This window comes from Balaenoptera ricei, chromosome 15, assembly GCF_028023285.1.
Source record: "Balaenoptera ricei isolate mBalRic1 chromosome 15, mBalRic1.hap2, whole genome shotgun sequence".
Classification (NCBI taxonomy): domain Eukaryota; kingdom Metazoa; phylum Chordata; class Mammalia; order Artiodactyla; family Balaenopteridae; genus Balaenoptera; species Balaenoptera ricei.
Window position 1 is genome coordinate 27,414,372 of NC_082653.1, and position 25,628 is coordinate 27,439,999.

General features: G+C 52.3%; 1 protein-coding gene across 5 annotated transcripts in view; it reads right to left on the reverse strand.

Moving 5' to 3' along the window:
• Nucleotides 1-396: 396 nt before the first annotated feature.
• HM13 (histocompatibility minor 13) overlaps nucleotides 397-25,628 on the reverse strand; it is a 40,538-nt gene continuing 15,306 nt past the window's right edge. For 2 of the 5 annotated variants that reach the window (XM_059896704.1, XM_059896708.1), the window contains 11 exons: nucleotides 21,586-21,674; nucleotides 19,841-19,926; nucleotides 19,623-19,748; nucleotides 18,739-18,796; nucleotides 15,530-15,613; nucleotides 10,405-10,441; nucleotides 8,002-8,104; nucleotides 3,628-3,713; nucleotides 1,730-1,876; nucleotides 952-1,114; nucleotides 749-830 (listed from right to left, as the gene is read on the reverse strand). In XM_059896704.1, coding sequence (XP_059752687.1) covers nucleotides 825-830; nucleotides 952-1,114; nucleotides 1,730-1,876; nucleotides 3,628-3,713; nucleotides 8,002-8,104; nucleotides 10,405-10,441; nucleotides 15,530-15,613; nucleotides 18,739-18,796; nucleotides 19,623-19,748; nucleotides 19,841-19,926; nucleotides 21,586-21,674 — 985 coding nt within the window. In that variant the 3' untranslated portion in view covers nucleotides 749-824. Of the gene's footprint in view, nucleotides 831-951; nucleotides 1,115-1,673; nucleotides 1,877-3,627; nucleotides 3,714-8,001; nucleotides 8,105-10,404; nucleotides 10,442-15,529; nucleotides 15,614-18,738; nucleotides 18,797-19,622; nucleotides 19,749-19,840; nucleotides 19,927-21,585; nucleotides 21,675-25,628 lie in introns of those variants that run through there. The other 3 variants (XM_059896705.1, XR_009497559.1, XM_059896707.1) reach the window with 3 other exon arrangements.

The window sequence follows — 25,628 nt, forward strand, 5'->3', positions numbered from 1 at the left end:
AGATAATGATCCCCTTGCTGAGTCAGGTCAGCCTTTTGGTACCACGGCCTCCTCCCTGCAAACCTTTCCGGCAGTAGGTAATGCATCCAGCAGCTGTCCAACACCCTCACTGCCCCCAAGTATTGGGAGCAGCATGGCAGGAAAACTGGATGGCAGGGGAGCGGGCTCGAGGGCCCCCTCTTCTGGCCAGAGAGTATCCTGGGGGTGCTGAGCTGGCATACTGGCCAGGCACTGGGTGGGCATACAGGAAGGAGGGGCCCAGAGGTCAGGGCCTCAACACAGGTTGCGACGGTCCACAGTCCCCTTCCTTATAGGAAAGTCTCTGGGGTGGGAGGGTGAGACCTAGTAAACCCATTGTAAGATACTGGGTAAGAACCTTCCAGAAGCACAGTGGACTGCCCGGGCAATGGGATGAGTTTTTAATGTGAGGCAAAGCCAGTCCACAATACAAAAGTCTAAAAATCAGACCCACTTTTCCCACCTGGCACCTTGCGGGGGGTGGGGGCAGCTGGGGCTTCCTCTGCGGGCAGCGATGGGGAGGGGCAGAGCGAGGCCAGAGAAGGGGGAGAGGGGACCAGGCCCCGGAGGCCCCGCTGGAGGAAGCCTGCTGCCCCTGCCCCTCTCCTGGAGCTGCCGGTCCCCTTCAGCAGGACTGCGGCCGTGCGGGCCCGTGGGGGGGGGACCACCCCGCCCGTGTGTCTGGCCCTCAGAGGGTCAGGCACCAGCCGCATCATTTCTCCTTCTTCTCCAGCCCCTTCGATGTTGAGGCCTCTGTTCCCTCTTTGGATTCTGTCACTGCTGCTGGATCCTTAGGATTTGACTCCTCATAACTGACCAAAAGAACAAAACAACGACGACGACACATTTAGAGGAGGGAAGAGCAGAATCTTTGTGCCCCACCTCCCACCATCGCGGGGAAACCCCTGGGCGCACACATCCTCGGCCCAGCACCTTCCAGGACTTGGCCCGGCCCCGCTGTGCGCCCTCCTCAGACAGGCTGCCTGCTCCGCTTTCTCTGTGCCTGGTGGTGCCAAGAGGTGGCAAGGGCAGCGGCAAACGGGAGAGGTTGGGCTTGGGCTTGTGAAGACCAATTTTAAGCTTCTTGAACCTTCCACTGGAGAGAATGGGGGAAAAAAGGGGCAGCCAGGATGAGGCTACGGGAGATGCGCTGCCTCCCAGGGCACACGGCAGGAGTCACAGCTCAGCCCCAGGGGTGCGGGCAGGCAGGGGGCTGCTCTACTGGCAAGTGGCAGGGTGCCACTCTCCCAGGCAGACACCCTGCTTAACTCTTACTAGGGGCTCCACTTATTGAGCAAGTGAGCTCATGCCAAGAACCATACTCACATTTCCTTACCAGATCAACCCCACAAGGCAGGCACGTGCCCACTTACAGATGAACAGAGAGGTTTCCGAGAGAGGAAAGTGACTTGCCCAAGGCTACACATATACGGAGAGTGGTAACACTGTCTACTGCTGTATGACAAGGGCTGCTGACACCCACTGTCACATGAGCCCCACCGTACTGGTGAGGACACCAGGGTTCTGGGGCCCTGCTCCCCCACCCTGCGGCTGGGCACTGTGACTGCCTGGTGGTGGGGGAGGAGCTGCCTCTTGCCGCCTGCCCCTGGCAAGCCTCCCTGCCCTGTACACTGGAGCTGGGGTGTCTGCCCTACCTTGGGCCCCAGGGCAGTGGGGGGAAGTGGGCAGGTGGGCACCCGCTGGGCATTACATGGCGCTGGGATTCTGCGGGCGCCGGCGGCGAGGGCCAGCTAGCTTCTGCTGCATGGAGTCCGCCAGGCTGGCTGGGGAGCCCGAGACTGTGGGGAAGTGGGTGAGCCTCGGGGTATGAGGCAGGATTTCCGCTGAGGACTCGTAGCTGTGTGAGAGACAGACAGAGAGACAGAAAAAAGAGATGGAGAGGAAGAGACTAAGGGAGGACAGAGACTTCTCTTCCAAGGAGCAGGGAGCAGAACTGGGTCTTACTTTTATCTATCTCTGCACTTTCAGGCTCTGTGGAAAGAAGCCAGTGTTACTTGGAGAACAAAGAAGAAAAGATGCACCTACATAGGGGGACACTCTGCAAAAGAACTAGGATGCCCTAGATGTATACGTGCTGCTGCGGAAACATCTCTCAGATACACCCTTGTGTGAAAAATCAAGATGCAGAACGCTCCAAGAATGCCACCATCTGCACAAGAATGTGTACACACATACGTGCTTTTAGGTGCAGAGATGTCTCTGAATGTCCAGGGACAGAGCTGGCCTCTGGGGGTGGCTGAGGTCTGAGGGGTTGTCCCTCTCATGCTATGGAATTTTTTTTTTTTTTCATGCTGTGGAATTTTGACCGATGTGCATGTGTTACCTATTTAAAAAGAAGTAAATGAATTAAAAAAAAAAAAGGAGAGTGCCAATAAAAAGAAAAGTAAAACCAAAGATAAGGTGGAGAATTAGGGAGAGAGATGGGCAGAAAGAGAAGAGAGAGACCATTTGCTTTATCACCTCAATCTAAGAACCTCCTGTGGAGTGGGGGACAGAAAGGTGGGGCACCCATGTGGGCGAACATTTAGAGAAACCAAGCACCAAGTGGTTAAAGGCAGGCACCCTCTGTCCTGGCGGGGGAGGTGACCCCAAGTGGGGGCTGGGAGCCGAGGGTGAGGGTAGGGACTGAGCTCAGGGCTCAGGTCCCACCCCTGCCCCCAGAGCTCCCCCAGATCTGCCCCCAAGTTCACCCCCAGCCTTGCCTCAGAGTCCACAGGGCTTTGCCAGGCCGGGAGCCACGAGCAGGCAGGTTGGGAGCCTGGGGCTCCTAGGAAGGGCAGAGGCAGGTACGGGGGAGGGGTGAGTCACAGGTTCCCCTGCAGGCAGCCAGGTGCACCGAAGGCTCTGGCAGGCGCTCGAGGGACAACCGGGAGGCCAGGCAGGTGGAGCTGGGTGGAAGGCCCCTGAGTGGGCAGCTTCAGTTGCAGCTGGCAGCTATTTCTGGGTCCCTGGTGGGTGGGGTCAGTGCTGCTGGGGAGCAGACACCTGTCGGAGTCATGCAGGCCTTGCGGTCAGGGTGGGGCTGATCATCGGTGTGGCACGTGTGCGGACGGCCATGGGGAAGGGGTATGTGTGCGACTGAGACAGAGAGAAAGCAGCTAGCTGTGGGTTACAGCCACAGAGGCGACTGGATGGGGACTGACACTTGACTTCTAATAGGGCATTTCCATCACACTGGGGTCCCCTCTATTACTCACCTGTAGAAACTGAGGCTGGAGGAGGGGAAGGACATGCCTGAAGTCACATGGCAGCAGAGTCAGGAATGGGAACCCAGGGTTCCCAACAGTGGGGCAGCCTGGGGGGGAATCTACACCAGCCAGTTCCTTCTCAAGACTCAGCTGGCATCTGGGTGTGGGGGCTGCCTCGAGAGCCCCAAGGCCTTGCCCTCCCCTGGCTCCTGGCCCCCAGGAGGGTTCCGCTGGTGCCCGCGGGCCTGGCACCCATGTGCTGGTGGAAAGGGAGAGGGGTAAGGCCGGTGGTGGGAACAGTGCTCCCCTGGAGACATGTACCAACAGCCCTGGCAGGCTCCACTAGCTGCCTGCAGGTGCACCTGTGCCATGCAGACTTCTGCCCCCTGCCGCCTCTTACCTGAACATCTCTGTCACTTCTCCCTTGGCCAGTGCCACCAGGACAGGAAAGCCGATGCAGGCGGGGACCAGGTACAGGAGCGCAGGCTGAGAGAGAACACAGGCTGGTGAGGCAATGATGGGCAGGGCACACGCTCAGGGCTGTGCCCATCACCCCAACCCTCTCCTGGGTGTGACTGAGGGACACTGACTGCCCAGGTTCACAGAGCAAGTCAGTGGCTGGGCCCAAACCCAGGGCTCCTGACTCCGGACCAGGGCTGTTCTTCTCTGGGAGGGAACACAAGAAACCCAAAGAAACTCAAGTATGCAGGGCTTTAAGGGCGCCCATGAGTCTGGATGGCAGCATCCCAACTGCCCACGACATCAGGTTCCAACTTGCAACCTCCTGAGTTGGTCCTATTCCCAGAGACCCTGCTTGCCTAGGTCTGGGGCTGGAAGTCTGCACTTTTAACAACGCTCCAGGAGATGCTGTTAGAATGACAATGATTACGACATAGCTGCTACGGATGGAGTACTTTCTGTGGCCTGGATTGAGGTCACCCAACTGGTCATTGGCTCCACCGGGATTCATGCCCAGGTGGTCTGGGCCCAGAGCCTGTGAGGAAACTCCTGGTGAAGCTGGGTCTGGAGGATGGGACAATTACACTACCAGGCCCTACTCCCAGAGTACCTACTGTGTGCACCGAGCTCAGCCTCTGGGGAGCGCTTCAGTCCATCTCTACACCCGCTGCGACCATCCTCCTTGTGTACGGAAGGAAGGCTGACGCTTCGGGAGGAGAGGGGGTAGCCCAGGCCTTGGAGGCCTAAATGGCAAACTGGAGGTTGAACTTGGGCACCCCCCAGACTCCAAAGCCATTCTTCTCCTTGCAGCATCTGAAAGCTGGACCTCATGCTACTGATCAACCCTCCATGGCCCCCAATGCTCCCAGCAGCCTGAAGTCCCCATGAGATGTGACCCCTGCTTCCTTCTCCAACCTCACCTGCCCTGCCCTACTCTGGCCACACGGGTCTCATTTTGGTCCTCCTTGTCACCTGAAGCTACAGGACCTCTGCACGTGCCGTTTCTGGGATGTTCTTCCCACCCGTGCCTAGGTTCCTCCTCCACCAGACCTCAGCTCAGCTGTTACTTCTGGGCGGCAGCCTTTGCTTGCATGGAGTCAGGCCCTCTTGCTGCACACTCTCAGCCCCCCCACTCCCCCTGCAATTCTTCACAACATTCTCTGGCAACTTGGACTGACACGTCCCTGTGCCATTGTAGGCTGGAGTTTGTCTTCTGTTACGCTGTCAGCTCCATGAGGGCAGGCTCCACAGCTGTCTTCTTCGCTGCTGTATTCCTGGTACTCAGAGGAGGGCCTGGTAAATACTAAGCCAACGGCTTCCTCACAGATGCTCACAAAATTAAGGGGGTGTCCTGGAGATAACTAGGGTGAGGGTGAAGGAGACATCATTCCAAAGGCAAAGCCAGCCCCTGGCTAGAGAACAGGGCTCCACAGTCTCCTGAGGCTGACCATCAGACCATTTCCTGGCTCCTGCCATGGGTGAGCTGTGAACTACCCCACTTCATATATATTATCCTTAAAACTAATAACACCCTAATCATTTGGATCTGAGTTTTACAGATGATGCTATTGAGGTTCAGAAGGAAATGACTTGCCTGAGGTCACACAGGGTGTTAAGTGGCTGAGTTGGGATTTGAACTTGGGCAGCTGAGCTTCTTCTCCTGCATCAGGTCTTTGCTATGAGATAGGCTTTGGGCCAAGAATGATAGAAATCACAACGACAAAGGTGTGCACCAAGACTTGTGAGAGGCAGCCAAAGCAGTACTCAGGGGAAAATCTGTAACCTTAAGTATATTTACTAGAAAGACTGGAAATAAACAATCTCAGTTTTCAAATCATGAAGCCAGGAAAAGAATAAAATAAACACCCCCAAAGTAGGAAGAAAATAATAAAGGCAAAGCAAAAATTAATGAAATAAAAATAAAACAAATACAAACTGATTAAAATTTAATTTCTGAAAAGTAGATCACTTTTTCTGAAGATCAGAGGAGAAAAAAGGATCTGCCCTAAATCACACAGTTGGTCAGGATACAGACCCAGGTTCCTCTGTCTCTAAGTCCAGCACATTTTCTTCACCAAGGCCAGGCTGGGCAAAATAGAAGGCTTCCCAGGAGGAGGGTGAGAAGAAGTTTGGCCCCACCATGGCCTGCCTCACTTAAGAGCTGGCAGCAACTGAGGGGCTCCTTTGGGAAGAAGTGAGTTTGCTCAGTATCACAGGGATACAAACCTATTCTTTTTTTTCCTCTCAAGGCACCAGGGAACCTCTCCAAAGAAAGTGCTAAGGAGAGGATGGGATGTACAGCTCGGGGCAGTGAGCTGGGGGTCAGGACTCCTGCCCCTCCATCGTGCCTTGGCTTTGCTGTGTGACCACAGATAAACCACTTTCCTTTCTGGGCTTCCCCCTCCGTCTGTATGATGAGGACACCTGATCATCATTAAAGGCCTTTCTAGGAGGCTGCTAGTCCTGGCTTGGAGTGCATTTTTGATAGAAGCCAAATGGGAGCACAGAGGCAGAGGTGACCCCTACCTAGGGAACTGCTCGCACTGGGACTGCCTATGTCTTGGAGAGGGAGAAGGAGCTCAAAGAACAGGTTTCCCTTGTGTCCCGATCCCCATCCCAAAAAAGATTTTCAGAGAGATGCCCATGTGGATGACTGGGGAGAACAGCTGAGCTGCTGCTGGGGAGTAGCAGATGCCTGAGACCAGGAGTCTAGGGCTCCAGCCAGGTCTCAGCTTGACTTGCTCTGTCACCCAGGGAAGGTTCCTTTTCTCTCTCCCACATAGAGGACCACCCCTCCCACCTCTGCCCTGAGCCTGTGTGAGAGCTCCCAATGGAGCCTTCTCTGAGTCTAGCCCAGGCAGAAGGCAAGCCTGCCACCTGGTGGCCCTCTGTGGAATAGCTCTGGGCTTGGACCCTCACGGGACTGACAGCTGGAGAAGAGACCTCCAAGGAGGCCCAAGCACTCTCTGCGCCCTCCTTGCCAAGTGCATGTCCCTCTCAGCTTGCGGAGCTGCCAAGGCCATCTGGGGCAGAAGTGAATGAGAGGTGCTTCCCCACTGGTTCTTGGTTTCTCTATGGGCCAGGGGACCTTGGACCTTCTGTAAAACATTAGTATCGATTTCACAGACATTGTAGATATGAAAATATTTTAAGGACTGAATGAGTTAATGAGCGAGAGGGTTTAGCACAGTGCCTGGCACAGAGTAACTGGCCAGCAGCTCTTGTGATTAATTTAAATGTGGCTTCTCTATGGCCGGTGCCCTGGGGAAGGGGGAAGGGAGGAGGAGGAGGGGAGGATGGAGGGGGTACAGTAATACTAACTGGGCCAGGCATGGTTCTGAGCACTTCACTTATATTAACTCATTTCACCCTCAGACGACCCCAAGGTGGCTACTATTATTTATCTTCATTTTCTGTTTTCATGAATCAACGAGGAATCCTGAGTATAACTTCAGCAACTTGCCCAGAGTCCTGCAAAAGCAGACGGTGGAGCCTGGATTCACACCACGGCTCCCTTAGCCTCCACTCCACACTGCCTCTCCCATGGCCGGGGGTTCAGAGCCTGGGCTTGGTCTTCACGTGACACAGGTTTGAATCCTGTCTCCACCACACACTTGCCACGTAGCACCTGAACTCCAGTTCCCTCATCTGTTCACAGGATCCTCGTGAAGTACTGAGCAGAGCCTGACACATGGGGAGTGCTCTTATTTCCAGTAGAGAGCAACCTTGTCTGCTGGCTTTCCCCTCCCCAGCTCCTCTTCTCCAGGCCACACTGACAGCTTTCAGCTCCAGCCCAGCCTGGTTCACTCTGTGGCAGCTCAGTACCCATCTAGGTGGGAGAAGGGGGCAGAGCCTGGCCTGCTTGGGGAGTGATGGAAGGGGGGCCCTGACATCCTATCACTTACCTGGTGGGTGGACAATGGGCTGAGACCCCCAACACCCACCTGATCCCGTTCTTCTGTCTGCTCCCACTACCGAGGCTGAGAAGCCATGGCCACGTTACAGCTGGGGCCCAGTGACACTGATCTGTCCCAGGAGATGTGGGCAAAAATCTGCTGAGAGGACTCGGAGAAAGGTGTCGCCTTCCTGATGAAGGCGACAGGCATGCTGGCATCCTTCCTCCTTCTCCTCCTTGCCACCAGTGTGCATGTGCTGCCTGAAGTAGGGCAGTCACCTTGCAACGACCACAGGTGAAAAGGCCAAGAGAATCAGACACTCTTGCTCTACACCACTGGACTGCCTGCATGTGGGACAAGTAAGTGCCCATCACTTGCAATGAAAGCACTCCCGATACACTGAGGACAGTCATGCTCACCTGGGCGTGTTTGAAGATGTGCATGATGAAGATGGTCAGGCCCAGGCCGAAGATGTAGGCTGCAAAGCTGGTGTAGAAGTAGGTGTGGGTGTTCTTCTTCAAGCTTCAGTGATGATGTGGGGAGAGAGGAGGGTGAGATTGAGGCACTGCAGAGCAACAGTGAGGAGGAGGGGAGCTGGGGAAGACCCTGGAGGCTGTGTGGGGTGGCTGAGCTCTGGGCCGGGGGCTTGGAGGTGGGCATGCACTCTGATTCTGCCCCAGCTAAGTGTCTTTGGACCAGTCACTTTCCTTCTTTCAGCCTCAGTTTACTCATCTGCAAAATGGGAAAACCACAAGCCATCTCCCTAGTGGTTGTTGAATATCAAATGCTATAACCTAGAACAGTGGCTAGGAAGCTCAGGCCAGCATAAAAATCACCTGGACAGCATGTTAAAAAAATACAGAGCTGTATGGGAGTTCCCTGGTGGCCTAGTGGTTAGGATTCTGGGCTTTCAGTGCCGTGGCCGGGTTCAATCCCCGGTCGGGGAACTGAGATTCCGCAAGCCACGCAGCACGGCCAAAAAAACAAAACAAAAACAAAAGAAACACCCAGAGTTCTAGGTCCAATTCCCAGGGAGTTGGATCTAATAGGTCTGGGGACCTGCATTTTTTTTTTTTTTTTAAATTTCGTAATTTTAGTTTTGGCTTTTTTTTTAAAAATTGAAGTATAGTTGATTTATAATATCGTGTTACTTTCAGGTGGAAAGCACCGTGATTCAGATATATATATGTATATATATATAAATATTCTTCTTCAGATTCACTTCCCTTACAGGTTATTACAAAATATTAAGTATAGTTCCCTGTGCTATACAGTAGGTCCTTGTTGGTTTGGGGATCTGCATTTTGAATCTGATATAGGTGGATCATGCTTTGAGGAACACTGATACAGAAACTGTACAGCCAAGTTCTTTTAAGCGCAGTGGAGCTAATAGTTCAGTAACTCGCTGTGAATACTGAATGGATGCTGATTACATGGATAGAACGCCAGTGGCTTCCTGGGAGATTCACCCAAGATCAGCTTCAGAAGAGCTGACCCGTGCAACCTGGCATTGCCATCACTTGATGCCCTTTCACAATGCCAGCTCAGGACCTTTGCCTGTGTCCAGCAACATGTGTGGAATGAATGAGTACTTCTGATGCCCTTCCCTCCTTACCCTGGCAGCTTCTGAGCCTGGAGCTGCCAGTACACTGAGACCTGTCCTGTTGTGCAGCCTGGAGGGTAACGGATTCCCTTTGGGAATGTCACGCAGATTCTGGAACCATCTCGGAAGGACTTGCCTATCCTGCAAGTCCAGGCCAGGAATGAGATCCTTCCTCCGAGGGTGCTGCCAGCTGAATCTGTATCTCTAGCAAATGGCCTGGAGACTCCCGTGGGTTGCTCTTTGTATTACCTCTGAACATCTAGGGGCAGAGCAGCTGGCAAAGATGTGCTTCTACTTACAGACTGGCCAGGTCCCTTCCAAAGGCTCCACAGTGGCACTACCCAAATAACCCAGATCTACGTCAGTGAGGAAAAGTTAAAGTTTCACATGCAACTTGGATTTCCATGACACTGGCACTGAGTTTCTCACTACCACTTTCAACACTATTACTGTTTTGGCAACTATTGGACCCAAGGAGATTAAGAAAAGTTCATAAACCACCTCAAAATTAAGCGCACACACACAGCAAGCCCTCCACTGGGAAGACTGAGCACCACCTACTGGTGGCAGGCCCGGCTGACCAGGTGCATTAACTCGGTGTGACCTTTTCTGAGTTTTAAGGGGTGGCTCCACTTGGCCCCCTTCCCTCGCCCTTGTGCTCACTTTCTACAATGGGCTGAAAATGTCTGAGTAAGGAGAGGGTGCGGAACAGCTAGAGCAGCTGGGACACGGTGACCTGACCCCGGGCTGATAAAAAGCGATAATGATGACGACGGAGCCTGCAGCTGGACTTCCCTGGGAGCCGCTGAGGTCAGCCTGTGCTCAGCACTCCCTCCACATCTTCTCGGTCAGCCCCAGGCAGGAGCTCCTGTTTACTACTAACTTAAGGATGAGAAACCTTCCCTCAGAAAGGTCAGTTCACTTGCCAAGATCACACGGTGAGAAAGCTCTATGGGTACCACCAGGACCCTCTGGGTTTAAATCTCACTCTGTGATTCATACCTCGCCCCACTCTCTCCAGGCTCTTTGAACACTTAGAACCTCAAGATGCAAAACGCAGATAAAATCGGAATTGCCCTGGCTGCTGTGGGGGTGGAAGGTGTGGTCCCGAGTTACCTCCTTTGGGCTCCCGGAAGCTGAAGAACCCCAGAGAACCTCCCTGCCCAGGGGAGGCCCCTCACTTGTGGAACCTGAGCATTAGCGTGCCTAAGCGGCTTACCTGATGTCAAAACGCAGCAGCAAGGCGATGAAGATTCCTGCGGGGAGAAAGCCAAGTTAGACAGTGGTAGAGGAGGAGCAGGGTAGTCAGCTAATATGCAACTGGGTCCCCACTTGTTCTCAGCCACGGAGCAATCATCAGGGGTCAAGGGTGTGGCTGACACTGCTAACTGCCAGCAGAAATCCCGTTTCTCTACCTTCAGGCCACCTGGAACAATGAGACGGTCCCAGGATTTTGCTTTGGTCTGGTACCACGTTGACCTGGCACCTCATAGCACCACAGTGTGGCACACTGGCCCACTCTACCAAACATTTATAGGGTGCCTAAGCACTAGGCACTGTACGCAATACAGGGGGAAGCAAAACCACTGCTCTCAGAGCCCAGCCGAGGGGGCAGGGCATGCTGATCGAATATTAACAAAAATCAATGTAAGTAATCGGAAAAGAAGAAGTAAAGCTGTCACTGTTTGCAGATGACATGATACTATACATAGAGAATCCTAAAGATGCTACCAGAAAACTACTAGAGCTAATCAATGAATTTGGTAAAGTAGCAGGATACAAAATTAATGCACAGAAATCTCTTGCATTCCTATACACTAATGATGAAAAATCTGAAAGAGAAATTAAGGAAACACTCCCATTTACCATTGCAACAAAAAGAATAAAATACCTTGTAATAAACCTACCTAAGGAGACAAAAGACCTGTATGCAGAAAACTATAAGACACTGAGGAAAGAAATTAAAGATGATACAAACAGATGGAGAGATATACAATGTTCTTGGATTGGAAGAATCAACATTGTGAAAATGACTGTACTACCCAAAGCAATCTACAGATTCAATGCAATCCCTATCAAACTACCAATGGCATTTTTCGCAGAACTAGAACAAAAAATTTCACAATTTGTATGGAAACACAAAAGACCCCGAATAGCCAAAGCAATCTTGAGCAAGAAAAATGGAGCTGGAGGAATCAGGCTCCTGGACTTCAGACTATACTACAAAGCTATGGTAATCAAGACAGTATGGTACTGGCACAGAAACAGAAATGTAGATCAATGGAACAGGATAGAAAGCCCAGAGATAAACCCATGCACATATGGTCACCTTATCTTTGATAAAGGAGGCAAGAACATACAATGGAGAAAAGACAGCCTCTTCCATAAGTGGTGCTGGGAAAACTGGACAGCTACATGTAAAAGAATGAAATCAGAACACTCCCTAACACTATACACAAAAATAAACTCAAAATGAATTAAATACCTAAACGTAAGACCAGACACTACAAAACTCTTAGAGGAAAACATAGGCAGAATACTCTATGACATAAATCACAGCAGCATCCTTTTTGACCCACCTCCTAAAGAAATGGAATAAAAACAAAAATAAACAAATGGGACCTAATGAAACTTAAAAGCTTTTGCACAGCAAAGAAAAACATAAACAAGATGAAAAGACAACCCTCAGAATGGCAGAAAATATTTGCAAACCAAGCAACTGACAAAGGATTAATCTCCAAAATTTACAAGCAGCTCATGCAGCTCAATATCAAAAAAAACAAACCACCCAATCCAAAAATGGCCAGAAGACCTAAATAGACATTTCTCCAAAGAAGATATACAAATTGCCAACAAACACATGAAAGGATGCTCAACATCACTAATCATCAGAGAAATGCAAATCAAAACTACAATGAGGCATCACCTCACACCAGTCGGAATGGCCATTATCAAAAAATCTAGAAACAATAAATGCTGGAGAGGGTGTGGAGAAAAGGGAACCCTCTTGCACTGTTGGTGGGAATGTAAATTGATACAGCCACTAAGGAGAAGAGTATGGAGGTTCCTTAAAAAACTAAAAACAGAACTACCATACGACCCAGCAATCCCACTACTGGGCATATACCCTAAGAAAACCATAATTCAAAAAGAGTCATGTACCACAATGTTCACTGCAGCTCTATTTACAATAGCCAGGACACGGAAGCGACCTAAGTGTCCATCAACAGATGAATGGATAAAGAAGATGTAGCACATATATACAATGGAATATTACTCAGCCATAAAAAGAAACGCAACTGAGTTATCTGTAGTGAGGTGGTTGGACCTACAGTCTGCCATACAGAGTGAAGTAAGTCAGAAAGAGAAAAACAAATACCGTATGCTAACACATATATATACGGAATCTAAAAAAAAAAAAAAAAAGGCTCTGAAGAACGTAGGGGGGCAGGACAGGAATAAAGATGCAGACGTAGAGAATGGACTTGAGGACACGGGGAGGGGGAAGGGTAAGCTGAGATGAAGTGAGAGACTGGCATGGACATATATACACTACCAAATGTAAAATAGGTAGCTAGTGGGAAGCAGCCGCATAGCAAAGGGAGATCAGCTTGGTGCTCTGTGACCACCTAGAGGGGTGGGATAGGGAGGGTGGGAGGGAGGTGCGAGAGGGAGGGGATATGGGGATATATGTATATGTATAGCTGATTCACTTCGTTATACAACAGAAACTAACACACCACTGTAAAGCAATTATACTCCAATAAAGATGTTAAAAAAAAAATCAATGTAAGACTGTGCCTGTGAAAGGGTGCTTCCTGTGTCATGGGAAGGTCTATCATGGGATGAGACCCAGGCTGGGGGGAGGTGAGGAGGAAGGAGGAATTCTCTGAGGAAGTGACACTTGCCAGGGAGAGGGAACAGCGTGTGCAAAGAGGAAAGAGGGCTCAGGAGGTGTGGCAGGGGTCAAGGAGCCAGTAAGGCTGCAGCCCAGAGCAGGAGATGCTGGGGATGGACCAGCCATGCAGGGCCCCATGGGCACGAGAGGAGTGGGAGTAAGGGGACACACTGGAAGAATTCTAAGTGGGAGAATAACCTAAAAAGATTTTGAAAAAGGCCCCCATGGCAGTTGCTTGGCTGGAGGGAGAAAGAGTAGGAGCAAGCAGACCACTGGGAGGTCCTGCAGGAGCTGAGGCAGGGACAGTGAACTCTGTCCACCCACTACACTATTTGCACTTCAAAACTGAGCCCAGTCACGCTGGAAACCTGAGTCCCTGAGACACAGCCAGCCAGTCCGGCCTCTGCATGTTGCACACACGTCCATCTGTGTGTCTGTCTCCCTGACTTATCTTTGGGCTCAGACAGAGCAGGGCTGAACCTCATTCAGTTGAGAGCAGGTTCTCAGGAGCCAAAACATTCTGTGCTCATCAGAAGCACTGACTGGCAACATGTGATTAATTTCAAAGAGGAAAATGAGTTAGTCCTCCCTGAAGACTGTGAGTAGGGAGCTGGTGGGTGCTGAGAACAGACAAATGCTGCCGTTCTGGAAACAAAACTGGGAACTCAGTGGCCCCTGGAAGCTGAATTCTACAACTGTTCAACTAATCCACGGGCCAGAGCTCCCAAGAGCTTTTACTCACAATAACGCATCTGATCCTCAAAGCAACACCCCACAACCCATTCTTCCTTCAAGATCATCCCCGAGGCTCTGTGAGGGTGCAGTAACTCACACTGACTGTGACTGCTCAAAAGACTGATACACAGGAATATGGGGATATGCAGAGATGTCCCATGCAGGCCTCAAGCCCAGAACCACTCAACAAGGACAGTGGGGAAGTCTGCGGGTGCCTGTGACAGACCCTCCCCTGCAGGGCGAGATGAATGCTTTATGGGACTCAGTTTCTTCAGTCTGATGGAGCTGCTTCCCTCCTCCCAGCACCACAGGCTATGGGAACACCTGGCTTCAAGACCATGGCCCCACGGCCTTAGGCAAGTCTCTCTCAACCTCAGTTTCCTCATCAGTAACATGGAAACACCCTCTACCTCATCGGGCTGCCAGAAGTAGCAAAGATAACATATTAAAAAACACCCAGCATAGTGCTTGGCCAACAACAGGTGCTTGACAAATGATAGTTCTGGGACTATCTTATTATTGTTATTACTGTCATAAAAGCAGTTCTGATAATATAACCTTTTTTGCAGTCAGATAGACCTGGTCTGAGTCTTGGCCCTTTTGCTTCCTAGTGTGTGAATTTACCTTAAGTCCCTTCATTTCTGAGCCTCAGTTTCCTCACTGGCACAAGAGAGAAAGCCTTTGCTTCACCATCATACGTAACACAAAAGGAAGGTATCACAAGTGCCTGTACCATGCCAGCTTACTAGCAGAACTGCTATTATGTCCTACACTGGAAAATAAATTGGCTTTTAATTTGTTCCAAACTTTCTTCTTTTAAGCAAGCACCAGGGGTGCTTCTAATCCTCTGACTCTGAGCCTCTGGGACTAGGGGAGTAAGAGTGCTCTTTGGATGTTCCGTGCCCCTGTCACCAGGCCTGGATCTCGCAGACACACAGCATCCAAGCCTCAGCCATTTCAGCTGCCCTCAGAGAGGCAGCTCAGCTTTGCCCCCAGGTAGTTCGGGCTGCAGGCTGCCAGGGACGTTATGTCCACGCTCAGACCTGCACACGGGGCACCTGTCCCTGTATCCACAGGTACGCTGACTAGCACCCACACGTAGATAATGGGCTCAGAGGCCAGCTTGTGCAGTCAAGCAGGTGCGTGCCACCTGTCCCTCTGCTAAGACTGCAGACAAAGGAGCCCACAGCCATGGTGCCCCGTGTCCACACACAGTGCATGTTCTCCCTGGAGCCCTCCCAGCACTGGGGAGAGGAGGACCAAGGGGACTGTGGCAGTTCTAGCACATTTGTTTACCTGAAAACACTGGGAAGGGGTGTGTACACGTGCAAGTGTGTGAGGGGATCAGATTCCTTTAACACTGCGACAGAACGTGCTTTTTTAGAGTGTGTTTCAGTCTGTCATATACGTTTATTTCTGTAGCTCTTGAGTAATGTCTGCTCACCCAGTCAGAAGCTCCGTGAGGGGCAGTCTTGCTCACCACTGTCCCTCCAGTGCCCAGCCCAGGGCCTGGCCCAGGACCGGCACTCCACAACGTGTGCTGAGGTGGACCCTTTCACCAGACCCCCGGGCAGGGGGCGGGGGGATCTCCCAGCCTAATCCTTTCTCCTTCCCTCTCCTGGTGGGTAAGGCTGTGTTTCACAGGACTCCTCCTTCTCCAGGGAAGCCCCCTCCACCCTTTGCACTGTGGCCCCCACCTCAGCCAGGTCACCTGGAATGACGATGTCTCCGAGTCCCAGCATGGCAAAATTGTCCGCTTCCAGGCCCTTCTCCAGCAGATCCTGGGGAAACACCACTGCAGGGGGAGGCAGGGATGCGAGGAGGTGGTGAGAGCCCAGCTCACTCTGACTCCTAGCCCTCCACCTCTGGTGTATGGAACTTACACGCTTGCATTTCTGGGTGGGGGGATGGGAACGGGGAGCTGAGAGGATGTCGAAGGGCTGAAGGGCAATGTCTCCATCTGGAATCACAGCTGGTTAGAGCAGGGAAGAATCTAGGATCACATAGGCTAAAGGTTTAATGCCTTTATATTCAGCTGTAACTCACATGTCATACAATTTCAATGCCCTTTTATAGCTAGAACTCTGGTTAAATGGGATTGACCCTAAAGCCTAGTATATAAAAGATCAAACAGCCCACATGGTGCTGGCATCTAATAGGCTTTGCATCTCACTGCAGCTGGGGTGTGGACAGACCCTTGCTCTGAAGCAGGGAGAGCTTGGGCTACAGGTTGTTTCTGTTATCTGCTGAGGGTGAAGAGGTCACATAGCTATAAATTCCTTGCTTAGAGCCCCTTACTCAGAAATGCTGCTGGCCAGCTTGTTTGAATAAATACAGATTGAGAGAAATGCCTCCCTGTATGTCCAGTTATGGCAAGAGGTAGCTGTAGCTGGATTTTATCCATGGGGGCCTGGAGCAGAGAGCAGTTATGTGTGGGCTTCAGGGTCAGACTGTGTGGGTCTGAATCCTGGCTCTGCTGTGTGACTGCACAGGTTACTTAACTGCTCTGGGTCTTGGTTGTCTCACCTACAAAATGGGTACAACAGCTGAACTGACCCCATAGGGTTGTGGTGAGGATTAGGTGATTTGCACACATTGTTAACTGCTCCTCATGCCTTCTTTACTAACCCAGTCCTGCTTTTGTGGGGGGCTGCCCTCCCAGGGGATGAATCAAGTGTGGCATAAGGCTAAGACAATCAGGACAATCTGGTCCCCAAATTCCTGACTTCCCTTGCAGCTAGGAGTGGTCATGTGACCCAGCTCTGGCCAATGGTACGTAAGCAGAGGTAAGCTGGGGGTTCTGGGCAAGCTTGTGCTTCCCTAATGAATTCTACAGAGGCCCTTCCTTGTCTGCTTCTTCCTGCCTTGAATGCACAATCACAGTGATTTACAGCTCTCCTCATTTGATCCTCCCAAACCTGGTGCCGTTCAATTCTGAGTGGCAGATGTGGAAACCAGGGCCCAGGGAGGTGAAGTCTCTTCCCTCAGGCCACGTAGCCAATGAATGTCACATCTGGGATTCAAGTCCAGGCCTCCTGACTTCAGCATCTGTCCACTTAACCATTCTGTTAGACTGCCTCTCAGCTCCACTCCTAGCAGTGGAGGGCAACGGGCTTTCTCCCCAAGCCAGAAAACCAAATTTCAAGCACCAGAAACCAGAGATGACTGTCATTTCCCTGTTCAGAGTCTTCCAATGGCTCATCCACTGCCTACTGGGCAGTGTCCAGGCTCCCTGACATGCCATCCTTGGCTTCCCCATATCTGGCCTCTTTTCTGCTTCTCCCCTAAACTCAGCCACATTCCCTCCCCGATTCTCTGCTCCCTGCATGCATTTTCCTAATTGTAGCCCTTGGCTGAAGCTGTACTCTCTCTTTCAAATGCCCCTACTGCCCCTGCGTGCTTGGTAAACACATATTCATCCTTCGTGACCCAGGAAAGCTGTCCTGACACCTTGGCTGGGTTCATCCATCACAGCACGTACGGCATAGCTGCTCTTCTTTCTGGCTTGCCCAGCATCTGTTCTCTTGCTCTGAAGAACGGCCCTCACCTTACACCCTTGGTTCTGGGAGGCTGCTGATTCAAATACTCTGCCCTCAGGCACTGGAGAGGGCAGTGACCCTGGCCTTTCCACCACTCCCAGCTGGAATGCCTAGCTCACGGGCCAGGCCAGGCTCCATGGGTTCACCCAAGCCAAAGCTGGGAGAAACTTGTTTTCCTCTAGGGTCGCTGAGCTGCGACTGCAGCAGCTAGGAACAACGAGTGGCCACCAACCTCTCTCCAGCTCACAGAGAGGACCTGTGTGCATCAGGGCAGAGTCAGACCGTGAGGAGGACAGCCATTTCTTGACTCTTGGGGCTGACTCCGCCCCATCTGCCCGCTGCCCAAGCAACACTCCTTGTGGAGCTGTGATGTCTTCCTGACAGGATCCCCCTGCTTCCTTCCATCATGTCTGACTGATTCCGTTCCTCCTCTTTGGGTCTTGTGATGCCAGGAGGTGATTCTTGATTAGTCTAAGGCTTAAACTCCAAGCTCATCATGCTTTTCCCATCCCCCTTGATGATGAATGACAGAATCGGGCCTGTGACCCAATTCTGGCCAGTGAAATATGAGAGAGGCTACGGGGGGATTTGGGGAAAAACATCCCTCTCTGATGAAAGAGAGACATAAAGTTCCCCCTTTCTGCCCCTGAACATGTTGAGAACGGTGGGGTGGAGGGCTGAGGTGACCTTGGCTCTTGGCAACGCCACTGAGGGTCAGAAACCCAACTCTAGATGCTCTGCCACTGGGCTTGCTGCAGTACGAAATAACAACATTTCCACTTTTTTTTTTTCTTTGGCCACGCAGCACGGCATGCAGGATCTTAGTTCCCTGACCAGGGATTGAACCCGCTTCCCCTGCAGTGGAAGCGTGGAGTCTTAACCATTGGACCACCAAGGAAGTCTCCACATTCTTTACAGATGCTTGTAGGTGGGCTTTCTAATATTTATAACAATGGATACACTGAAGAACAAAATCAGGGCAGTGTGAGAGGCGTGGGGCAGACAGCACCTGATATTTATGTGCCAAAGGGATCCAGGGAGGGGGCTCCAGGTCTTGGCGTGGGGGGTCTCCTCCTCTGGAGGCCCCTGCCTGCCCTGCACAGGCTGCGTTAGACACCCCTCTCTGTGCTCGCCCCCATTCCAGCTCGTCCCACAGTGCCATGCACTGTGACCAGACGGCCGGAGGCCAGGGCCTGGGAGGAGGATGGCTGTGCAGGAACACAGTGGACGAATCAAAGGGGAGAAGGAAACCAGGCTGGAGACACAGGGGAGCTTGGAGGAGGAAGAGCTAAGGGAGGGTACGGACCAAAACAGGGACCACGAGGGGATGGGCCACCAGGGTGGGGGCAGACGGGCTCCCCATGGTGGGGTGGTCACTTACATTTTATTGGTGCCTCAAAGGACTTGGCCACTGTCACCATCACATTGGTGCCAAATACCTAGAAGGAGAAGAGAGGAGTCTGGAGGGAGGTGAGGGCTGGGTGGGAAGGAATGGCTGTGCTTGGGCTTCTCAATGTGCTGCTGCCTGAGATGGGCGGGAAAGGGGCAGGGAGCCAGGAAGGGCTCCAGAGCAGATGTGAAGTTGAGATGAGGTGGCCCCCGACACTGGCCATGTGGACACTTCACGGGGCTCCTTGCTCTAGGTAGCAACGAGGGGCAATTCCAAGGAGTTGGTAAAGGGCCTCTGATGGCCCCGGCCAGGCATCCTATGTTAGTTCAGGGGTCTGCCCCTCCCAAGAGAGAAAGTCCTCCAGCACCACGCACTTAAGGGGAGAAGAGGCTGCCTGAGGCCAGGGAAAGGGTGCCTGAGTCAGGCTGCCCTCGATCCCTCAGCGGGGCCCCTCAGAGTGAGTGTGGCAGGTCTCTTGGCCCAGGGCTGGCACGCAGCCTACGTCCTCAGTCGGTGCCTTGCTCACCAGTGTCCACTCATCTGCTTTAACCACACCTGCCTCAACGTCTCTGAGCCTCAGCTCGCTTGCCGGAGAGACACAGGATAAGCAATACCCCTGCTGGGGCCACCATGAGGAAGAGAGGGCGGCTGGAAGGCACTGGGCATAGGGTGGGCTCTCAGCAAGTGCGGACCCTGCTCTCTCATCCATTCCACAGCTGAGGGCACTGGGCCCAGAAAGGACCTGCTCTGTGGTCTTACCTCCAGGTCAGGGCAGCTTCCCTCTATCAGACGACCGCTGCTTGGGCCAGAGACAGGGGAGGAGGAGGCGAGGGGGCCCGGTAGCCAGACATCCTTTGCATCCCTGCCCAACTCACCCAGAAGATATCATAGATGAAGAGCCCGCCCAGCAGGATGCAGCCGGTGCTGACGTTGTTCAGATGCAGGAGCTCCACCCCGTTAAGGGAAAAGGCCAGGCCGAAGAGGTTGTTGGCAATCCAGTGCTGGGGAAAGATGTGAGTGAGACCAGCTCTCCCGCCCCCAAGCTGCCCCTCAGGCGCTTCCCCCAACACTGCCCCGGGCCCTGGCTACTTACCTTCCTCAGCAGGTACCAGACGCCAACGATGCTGCTCAGGCCCAGGCACACCAGGTCCTTGGTGTCAAACTCATAATTGATGATCTCTGGGCAGAGAGGCCGGGTAAGTCCACTCCCCGGGGCGGGGCTGCCCCTCCCACCTGTCAGCCCCTGGACGGAGGAGGGCATGGCTGTGGGCTCTGTCAGAGATCCACAGGTTGGGGGTGCTCACTAGAGCCCCCCCCACCAGCCCCTCCAATTTCCTAGAGGAGGGAATGGAGGCCCAGAGAGAACCCAGGCCTGACACAGGGTCAGTGGGAGGTGGTTCGTGGTGCTGGAAGCACAGGCTCTGCGCTTGTAGCCGGGCGACCGCGGGGGAGGCAGTTCCCTCTCTGAGCTTCGGTTTCCTCATCTGTAAAAAGGGGATCACAGCACCTCCCTGGCAGGACTGCTGTGGGGAGCGAGTGGGACGGCCCTCACACAGCGCTCAGCGTGGAGCCTGCACACAGCGGGGGCTCAGTCAGTGCTGACTGCACCGAGCCCAAGGCTTCCGCAAGGTCCCAGTTCATGCAGGAATCTTTCTACTGTGCCACCAAAGGAATCAAGAAGCTTGCTGGCAGCGCTGTGTCAGCAGCACAGGAGGAGGAAGGTAGGAGAGGGAGGCCTGGAGAAGCAGCAGGCGGGAGGCCCCCAGGCTGCTCTGGTGGGGAGCCTGTGGCAGACGTCCTGATGTTAGACCCCTTCTCCACCACCTCCAAGTGTCCTACTAAGGAAGCCCAGAGAGGCGGTGGATCTTGCCCAGGGTCACAGAGCACAGCATTTCCTTTCAGATTCCAGACTGTAGCAGACTGCTGGTTGGCCCCAGTTGTTGTTCTCTCCTTTGAGCTAACAATACCCTGATCATTTTCAACTGGACACAAGGCCAACTAGCTCTCGGCCACATTTTCTAGCTTCCCTTTAGCTAAATGGACCCGTGATACAGTTGTCTCTCCTTCCTTCGGGACGGCCCGTGCAGCAACGGTGCGCTATTCTGGACCCGCGGGCCCCCGAGTGCGGCAGAGCACAAAACAGGTGAAAAAACTCAACAGTCACTGACTGGGCACAGATGCCTAGAAATGCACAAAGGAATCCTGCTCTCCAGGATCTGCATGTAAAATCGCTGCTCTCCAGGGACAAGGCAGAACATGCTAGGCACATTCACAAGTGTGACATTCACAAGCTCAGACTTTGACACAAGAGAGAAATACCTTCCATCTGGCCAAGCCGTTGATAACCCTGTCACAGCAGTAGAACCCACAACCTAACTAACCCACGTGACCCAGGCTTTCCCCAATTCCCTACGGATTTCATTTTTTCGAAAGCCACGGAACTCCCCTTTCAAATCTTAGGTGGGGAATAATCACACTAAAAATTGACATGATAAAAATAGCCACGAGAGCCAACTGTTTACTGTTTACTATGAGTCAGGCGGTGTGCTGAATGCTTTCCACTCATCACTTACTCACAGTCCTAACAACATGCCTATAAGGGAGGTACTAGATAATGATGTTCATTTTACAGATGAAAAAAAAACAAAAACAAAAAAACCCCAACAAAACCACTCAAGGCTCAGAGAGGTAACGGTGTGCACCCAGCGGCAGAGCTGGGATGTGACCCCCGAGCCCACCTTTTCCATCACTCGCTGTACCGGGGAGTCCCAGTATTGGAGAGACGGAGGCGGGGGTGGGGGAAGACACCCAAGGCAGGGGAAAGTGGGCAGCACTCACCTTCCTTGTTCTCCCCAGAGCCCTGGGTGAAGAGCAGCTGGTACTGTCGATTTGGGAAGTTGGCTGGAAAAAACTTATTCATGAAGGGGCTGGAAGGAAAGACAAAGCAGGTTGGCAAACAGAGCCCCCATGGGCAACAGTCACTGATGCCAGCCCCCAGGCATCTGTTTACAAACTGTTATCTCCCAACAGCCTCACAGCTGCCCTGAGAGGTAGGTGTTATTGTGCCCATTGTACAGATGTGGAAACAGAGGCCCTCAGAGGGCAAGTGACTGCCCAGGTCACATAGGAAGTCAATATCTGAGCTGAGACCTGAACGTAGGTCTCTGGATTCCTAGTGCTTCCATACTGCCTCCTAGTTATCACCGAAGAAACACAAAGCAGAGGCAGACTTTCACATAAAACACAGTTTTTAGGAGAGCAATGGATTCCAAAGTCTAGTTTATGTACCATCTGTATCAGAGTTCCTTGTCAAGAATGCATATTCTGGCTCAAGCCTGAGTAGGGCAAGTCCTCATTCTTGAAGGAGACCCACTGAGTCTAGGCAGATGGCAGAGCTGAAATGAGGTGCCAACCAGCAGCCTGGGGTGAGATCTGACTCCTTAGAGGGTCAGCATGCCTGGGCCCCATACTGCTTAGGAGGCTGGAAGGCTAGCAGCCGAGAGGGGCTCATTAACCTCAGATGGTCCTAGATAAACCACTTTCTCCTTGCCGGCTCCCGCCCAGCCAAAGGCAGCTGACCTGGCCTGGTCCAGAGTAAAGCAGAGGATGCAGCAACCATGGCCAGGCCCACAGAGGGAAAGAAGATCTGCAGCCCTCTCTCCTGGGCTGGAGGTAGAGAGGTAGATGGGTGAGGAGGCATGAATTCTGTTTTGTTTTTTTTTTTAAAATAAATTTATTTATTTATTTATTTTTGGCCGTGTTGGGTCTTGGTTGCTGTGCGTGGGCTTTTTCTCTAGTTGCGACAAGTGGGGGCTACTCTTTGTTGCGGTGCGTGGGCTTCTTGTTGCGGTGGCTTCTCTTGCTGTGGAGCACGGGCTCTAGGCATGCAGGCTTCAGTAGCTGTGGCACCCAGGCTCAGTAGTTGTGGCTCGCGGGCTCTGGAGCGCAGGCTCAGTAGTTGTGGCGCAAGGGCTTAGTTGCTCCGCGGCATGTGGGATCTTCCAGGACCAGGGCTCAAACCCGTGTCCCCTGCATTGGCAGGTGGACTCTTAACCACTGCGCCACCAGGGAAGTCCCATGAATTCTGCTTTTGACTCTAGGAACGGAAAGATAAACCCCTTGTCCCAATTCCTCAGAAGTCTCTGTTTATTCCCAAAGCCATTCAGATGTGTTCAATGTGGCAAATCAAAGCTGCAGTGTCCCTTTGCATTTTGAGGCTATTAGAGACTTTCCATTAAAATGTCCATCCAATCACTCTTTCAAAGGTAGCCTGTTAAACTATTTTAATGTTTTTTAAACCCCATAAAAATCTAGCACCCTCCTCTCTCTCTCTAGCACTTAGTAGACCCAGAGCCAGCCGGAGTTGACTATAAAGTACACTATTCTGGTTTGAGGGGATTTGTTTTAACTATTTCCTTTAATTTTCAGTTTCCCAGAACACTTAGCTATGTTGACATGAGGCAATTCCTTCTAGATGATCCCTTAAGTATTATATAAACTATGCCAACACAGACAAAGCATAAACAGTATAATGTGAATTACTGTTACCTGCACCTCTTATTTCAATAATAAGCATGGTGTCAGCTTTGTAATCCAACTAAAAGGAATTAAATTTGGGGAAAAAAAAGAATGCATATTCCTGGACTCTCTTCCAGACCTATTAAGGCAGACGACCTGATGGACACCCCACTCCATGACCTGTTAGGTCTGGGATTTTTACAAACTCAGCCGGACTCGATCAGCTAGATGAATCACAGCCCCCTGGGTGGGGGCAACCTCATTCACTCCTTCCGTGAGGCCCCTGTTGCTCACAGTGGGCTTGGCCTCGCCTCTGGAAGCATTCTCTCTGATTACTCAGCATGGTCCACTTCCTGGCCAGGCAGGGAGCAGAGACTTTCTTTTCCGGGTCACCTTCAGAGCAGGAACAGAAAACCAGGGGCTTCTGCTCAGCCTGGTGCGGCAGCATCGTGGAGTGGACACAAGCTTGGGGGGCCCAGCCCCGACACGTGCTCTGCCACGTGAGGCCCTGGGCGAGCCACTTTAGTGGCTCAGTCTTCTTGGTTGTATGTGGGGATAATACCACCTGACTCAAAGGGTTGCTGTAAAGGTAGGAGAGAAGCTGGGGAGAAGTTTAGCCCAGCACTGGATCCTCAACAGGGGTCATAAGAACTGTGAGTGTCCATCATCGCTGGCACTTGTCCAGAGCCTGAGCTCGAAAGCATTTGGCAACACCAGATCAGACCAACAACGACTAATGGGGTAGGCAAATCCAGAATGGTGCTCCCAGCTGTAGGAAAATGGACCCAGGCCAAGTGGTACCCAGGGCACAGTGGTAAAGGCAGGGAAAAGGGAGCTGTCCAAGACCCTGGGGCTCGGAGGAAGAAAATATGGATTAAGAACCATCTCTGGGCCTCAGTTTCCCCACTTGTCCAACAGCCAATCCCTCCCAGTCTGCAGGGCTGTGGCGTGAATGATGAGAGGGCTTCATGATTATGTGGAGACATGGTCAAAACAAAGATGCAATTGGGAGTGGGTTTCTACAAATGGGCTCTGAGCAGGTGGGAGGCAGCAGCTGGGATGGATGAGGCTGGAAGCTACTTTCAGCTCAGTTTGCTGAATCACTTTTAGGGAGTTTGAAGCCAGAGGGTGTGTGCAGAGGCAGAGAGAAGGCCTGAGGTGCTAAGCCCTTCACTCCAGCCTGGCATCTGCCTTAGGAGCTCAACCAGCAGAATGCAGTGGTTAAGAGTATGGACTCCGGAGCCAGGCTTCCTGGGTTCAACACCTGGCCCTGCCACTGAGCTGTGTGACCTTGGCAAAGTTACTTAACTGTTCTGTGCAACTGTTTCCTCATTTGGAACACTATAACAATATCTCTCTATAGGGATATTAAGAGGATTATATGAATGCTTGGCACCCTGTAAGTTTAACTGCAGCTTCAACTCCAAGTAGGAAGTCTCTAGACTGATGTCTTTGTTATCTCGAGAAAAGAGGGGCTGCTGGGTAACACATGGTAAGAGTCAAGCAACCTGGCCGGTGTGAGCCTGCGTTGAGGGCAGGGGTCCCGACTTATTGCCTTCACTACACTCATGCCAGGCTTGGGGCCTGGGAGGCAGCTAGCAAATGCCTGTGGAACACCTCTGAATGCGGGCTTTTGCAGCAGGCAGAGACTCCTTCTGGCCCTCAATGGCTCATGCCAAGCCTAAAGGTCACTGCTTCCTGCTGGGAAACCACATCCTGGTGCCCTTCTCCCCTGAAGGGGGTGAAGGCAAGGGTCAGTAAAACAGGTGATGTGGCCTCGCCCCCCTGGGGTGGCAGATTTTGGTCTTATGAACCTTTTCGTCTAAAGGTCATCTGGGTGGGATATGAACTCAGAGGTGATAAAAATAAGCTGTGGTTCCCTTGGGAGGAAAGATATTGGCACGGGCTTGAGTCTTGGTGACCGTACAAGGTGAAGGCAGGCTGTGAGCCCTTGCCTTCCTCCAAAACCTCAAGCTGTGCTATCTTTCCAGGGAGGCTTGAGGCGGCCGGGGGAAGTGGAAGGAATCCCGTGAGCGTCTCTGCCTGGGCTACCCAGCTCCGGGCTCAGCTTCTACGGCCTCTCAGCAGGCCTCTCCTCTGCCAGTCCTCCGGAGACCACAGGCCCACCAGAGAGGGTGCCCAGGCCCCTGTCTTTAAGTTCTCTCTCCCCTTCACTTTTGCCAGACCGGAAAGAATACCTGGCCGTGGAGTTAGACAGACCTGGGCTCAAAACCTCACTCTGCTCCTAGCAGCTACGAAGCTCTCTGAGCCTCAGTTTTCCTGTCTTGAATCTTTAGACCTTGTTTGGATCCTGAGGCAGGTCTGACTGAGTTTGTGGATACATATGAACAATTCATCAAAAT